Source organism: Ceratosolen solmsi, unplaced genomic scaffold, assembly GCF_000503995.2.
Source record: "Ceratosolen solmsi marchali unplaced genomic scaffold, CerSol_1.0 scaffold31, whole genome shotgun sequence".
In the NCBI taxonomy this organism is placed as follows: Eukaryota; Metazoa; Arthropoda; class Insecta; order Hymenoptera; family Agaonidae; genus Ceratosolen; species Ceratosolen solmsi.
In genome coordinates this window covers 1,410,547-1,415,877 of record NW_011948432.1, presented here as the reverse complement: position 1 = coordinate 1,415,877, position 5,331 = coordinate 1,410,547, and the positions used below count along the sequence as shown (strand labels likewise).

The 5,331-nt window shown below is 30.8% G+C and overlaps 1 protein-coding gene across 1 annotated transcript; it reads right to left on the bottom strand.

Annotated features, from left to right (window-relative positions):
- Positions 1 to 1,089: 1,089 nt before the first annotated feature.
- LOC105364393 (sporozoite surface protein 2-like) lies at positions 1,090 to 3,893 on the bottom strand. The gene is made up of 2 exons (XM_011502306.1): positions 3,846 to 3,893; positions 1,090 to 1,797 (listed from the first exon to the last, which is right to left on the bottom strand). Exons 1-2 carry the CDS (start codon positions 3,891 to 3,893, stop codon positions 1,090 to 1,092), a joined length of 756 nt encoding a protein of 251 aa, XP_011500608.1.
- Positions 3,894 to 5,331: the final 1,438 nt, after the last annotated feature.

Below are 5,331 nucleotides of genomic sequence, written 5' to 3'. Positions count from 1 at the left end.
AAAATATATACTTGTTATTATATTATACATTATATTATTCTATTGTTATATCTGGCAATATTCAAAATTTATAATTTACTTATTGTACAATATATTTACCATATCAATTTTTTATGTTTTGTAAACTTTTTATAGAAGGGAATATTTACATTATGATTGATTTCGTTATTTTCTTACTGCAAATATAAATTTTAAGTTCTTAACTTGCCTGATAAATGACTTAAATAATATTATCCATTAAAATTATATTGTTATTCAAATTAAATTTGTATCAATATTGGGCATTAGACTAACTAATATTAGTATTGATAATATTTTGACTCTAGTTAATTATATATTGACTACATCGTCAAATATTCATTAAATTATCCTGATGTGCGTTTTGAAAAATTGATATTAAAATTAATTTAAATAGCCAATTATAATTCCATGTACTATCATTATTATTTAATCCATATATTTTTTAAATGTCGAATATTGTACATTTTATGGTTTTGACTATTGATTAATTTTGCCTTTCCATATTTGTTCGAGAAACAGAGAATCTCGCGAAGGTTATCAGTTGGGAAAAAATTACATGAAAAATATTGAACTTCAAAAAGTGGAATGAGTGACCTTTGTCGTTGCTAGCAAGAGCGCGGCGAGTCTGTTTATGCGAGAACATTTCGTGAATGACAGAAATATATAAACAATCGAGTAGAAAAATATTTCCTAAAATTCGTTGTAACGAGAAACTCAGCTCGTGCGACATCGGCCAATCCTCGTCTCCTCATCAAACACATCACACATACATTGTTGCCGCTTGCATATTCACACGTTGCCACTTGCATTGGCCAAGCAGCGACGCATTACCAAGAACACCCCTCCCCTCTCTGCGCCCCTCTGTCATCCCTCTGCACCCCCCCACGCAACGTTAATACCCACAATGGGGTGAGCCTCTAACAAATTGAAGGCGCTGCTGCCAAAGATTACACTTTTTGCTTTTTGCGACGTTGTCATTGTCAATGTCTAGTAATTCCTTCGCTGTCCGCGTGTGGGGAAGCCAAGAAGGAATCAGTTATCTCGCTTATCGATGGTGAAAAGTTGTGATCAAGTTTTTATTAAGTGATCCACTGATGGAAGGACTGATAGATGATACATCAACCCTCCTGTGCAGCATATAAGGTTGATAGATCTTAACTTCATCTTCTTCATTGGTTGCGTTGGTTGCGTTGGTTGCGTTGGTTGCGTTGGTTGCGTTGGTTGCGTTGGTTGCGTTGGTTGCGTTGGTTGCGTTGGTTGCGTTGGTTGCGTTGGTTGCGTTGGTTGCGTTGGTTGCGTTGGTTGCGTTGGTTGCGTTGGTTGCGTTGGTTGCGTTGGTTGCGTTGGTTGCGTTGGTTGCGTTGGTTGCGTTGGTTGCGTTGGTTGCGTTGGTTGCGTTGGTTGCGTTGGTTGCGTTGGTTGCGTTGGTTGCGTTGGTTGCGTTGGTTGCGTTGGTTGCGTTGGTTGCGTTGGTTGCGTTGGTTGCGTTGGTTGCGTTGGTTGCGTTGGTTGCGTTGGTTGCGTTGGTTGCGTTGGTTGCGTTGGTTGCGTTGGTTGCGTTGGTTGCGTTGGTTGCGTTGGTTGCGTTGGTTGCGTTGGTTGCGTTGGTTGCGTTGGTTGCGTTGGTTGCGTTGGTTGCGTTGGTTGCGTTGGTTGCGTTGGTTGCGTTGGTTGCGTTGGTTGCGTTGGTTGCGTTGGTTGCGTTGGTTGCGTTGGTTGCGTTGAGATCAAGGCCACCGTATCACTGTGAGTACACAAAGTCCAGTCCGTCCATGACTCGAGGATCAGTCATGATATGATGAAGTGAAACATTAAACTCCAGATGCATCCAAGACAACAATATGTAATTGTATTTTAAAAATGTATAATAAATCGTATATTCATCAAAAAGGACGATATTTTCTTCATTCTCTTCTTCCACTAAACTCCATCTCGAGCATTTGCTAGGGCCGGCGGCAAATTATCATAAAACTATCGAAACATTGGCAGTTTGAGACGAGAAAACTACATAATTTTCGAACAATATTCTTTTAAATTCTTTTAAAATGAGAACTGAATTTTTAAATTCGTTCTCTCATAATCTATACTTTTTGATTTCTTATTTATATTCAAGACTATTTTGATGTTACCTTAGTTGTATCTCCACTTTTCTATTATTAATTATTTATATCTTATATTTTATATTAATATATCTTAGTCCTTACTGTTACAATTTAATTCCGTTGTTCTGTATCCAATCTTAACGCGTATTTCATCCTTTTTTTATTCTTCTATTAAAAATAAAATTTTTTCGTAATTCCACTGCGAAAAATATACTCTTTTTGTCTAAATATTATGTATAATTTAATTTTTCTTTTATAACGTTCCCTGATAATTCTTGCTCTTATGTTCAAAATTCTTTTATTGCTAAAACTATTTTTTTCTCTTTATCATTTATGCTTTTATCTCCCTTTCATTTTTTCTACTACTACAATTTAGTTCTTTTACTACTTTTGTTTTCTTTTATTTTTCAACTTTTTTTATTTTACCTGTAAATTAAAAAAAATTACAATAGACTTTGTTTTTAATCTTTTCTGTCTATTTCATGTTTTCTATTTATACTTTATTTTCTAATAATATAACTAATGAATGTAATAGAATATAATAATAGAACTTTAGTATCATTACATAATTTATAATTTTTTTTTTCATCTTTTTATTTTTATTACTTCCTTGTCATTTGTTGGTTTGTTTGTTAGTTCTTTATATGTGCACATTAAATAATGATAGACGCATAGAACCTTCTGGCCATACCGGTTTGCTCACCCTATATTCTTTAAATACATCGGCCTTTTACTTTCCAACATATATTTTTCTCTAAATATTATTCCACAATTCAGTCTGCTGATCATTTATCTTAATCTTCTGTTATTTCTCAATTTCTTATTTACTTTATGAACAGTTCTCTCTCTTCGCTCGAAATATATAGTAATATTATCTCTCATTTTGCACTAATTACGTAGTTTTTAATATTATTAATCATATAAATTACCTTCTTTGCTATTAGTCATTGTAAATTTACATACAATTTTTACATAAGCATTAATCCGATCATTTTTAATTACATATTTTTGTATTCCTCTCTATTATTATTTGTTTGAATGTAAAATTGCTTTCACATTATATTTTAATTATCTACTTCCATAGAAAACGGCTAGTTCATATTTTTCCTTAGCTTCTTGTTCATTTAGTAATTTCTTATTATTTTCCCAGAAGTTATCCTTAAAATCTTTGTATACTTATTTTTAATCTTTTTAATCTTCGCCTTTATTCGTTGTATTTTCTACTAATGTTAATAAACGCAAATCATTCGATTTAATAGTTATCTATGTAATAATATTCACCCCCTACGTAGCGAATGATTGGCAGGGGTAGATTGGTAGATCTCCCTAACAAGACCGATTGGGTAAATCGGATTATTTGAATGATTATGTATGCAGTTATCGTGTAGTTGGTATTGCCAAACAATCAAGTAGTTTCGAGTACTTAAAACGTTCATCTTACGGCGATTTGTGACGCAGCAATGCAGAAGACCAAATTGGAATGAACGAATTCCGAGAAGAAAGATTTACAATAATTTTTTAATATAAGCGCATTCCAATTCCATGAACTATTCAGCTTTCGTCTCTCCTCCACTCATATTCAGTTTTAATGCATTTTTAATGAATTTTTTTGATTATAACTTATCTTATTTTCCTCTCTTCCGTGTGTCTAAAAATTCCCTTTTTTTATGTTTATTACTTTTGACGGTATAAATAATATTTTATTATGCAATCTCCTTCTACCATCCATTTTCTTAGTTTCTTCTTATACTTTGCTTTGTTATGCTCCATGTTTTATCATTGTGCCTTTTCAGTTTTTAGTTTACTTTCTTCATCTTAATTCTTGAAATGGCTATATATACTTTTTTGATTACTCATCTTATACTTTCTACTTGCTCTACATTACATCTATAAATCTCATAGTTTCATGATAATTTTAATACTCTTTTTGAGTTAATCTGTTTTTTGTACGTAATTTTTTGTTTCTTTCTTGTTAATTTACAATAAGTTGTAATACCTCCTTTTCATTTTATTTATATTTGCTGTCGTTGAATGACTTTAGATCATATTTATTATAATTTTCTTCGATTCTTTTTTCCCTGAATAATTAAAAGTACGTTCCTTTTTTAACATCTTTTTTGTCCGACGAATTTACAGTTTTCCAACCTTTATCTATCGTTCTGGCGTTACAATTCTTTCCTATATAAATATTCCTTCATCTTTTGCCTCGAGATTTTCTGTCATGGCAAAATGCTTAAAAACGATGCACTGCATTTTTTACTACATAATTTACATTCACATTAAATACTGTCTTTTTCTCCTTCTCTGTCTCTTTATATTTATGTATTTTATAATATTTTTCCGTCTGAATTTTTTTTTTAAATTTTTCCTAATCTTGGAAAATTTCAATGACTTTCTATATATTTTTATCTTTATCTATTATAATGATCTCTTTTTCCCTATTTTTAATTTATTATTAATTTTTTATCTATGTTCATTCCTATATTTAACTGCATTTTTGATATTTTTTATTTTTCCGGATTTCAATTTTTTCATTTCTGGTATTAAGATTTTTTATTCTTTTCTTTCTATTTTCATTGAATAAAATCTCTTAGCATTTATTTTTATTTCCATCATTTTATTAGAATACCCTACTATTTTTTTTATACTTTCATTGTTCGCTTTGCACTCGTACTTCCAATTTCCGCTCCTTTATAATTATATTCAATTTTATTTCTCCTATTCCTTTCTTATTTTTCAGCAATAATTTATTTTACTTTTCAATGCATCCTTATTCTACACTTTATATTCATTTCTTTCATATTTATACCATTGAAAAATTCTTAAAGCATGAATCTTTCCAGCTGTTTCTCTATAACCACATTCGATTCTTCTCTTAATTACATTATTATTTTCTAAACTGTTTATTACCATATTTTTGTATACATTTATTTTCTACACTATTTTACTTACCTAACATCTTTCGATCACTACAGTTCCTAGTTTATCAACACTTCACTTTATAGTTGTAACATTTTCAATAGAACTGAATATATTTCTTTTATTGGTTTTCACTTTATTCTATGCTAGAATTATACAGTTTTATTTTATTGCCGTCTCTAGTTATTTCAAACAATTTATTACTTAAGTATTGTTGCCACGCCATATGCATACATTTTATTTAGTATATCTATCTTCCTGCATTTCTTGTTGTTTAATTTTCACGACC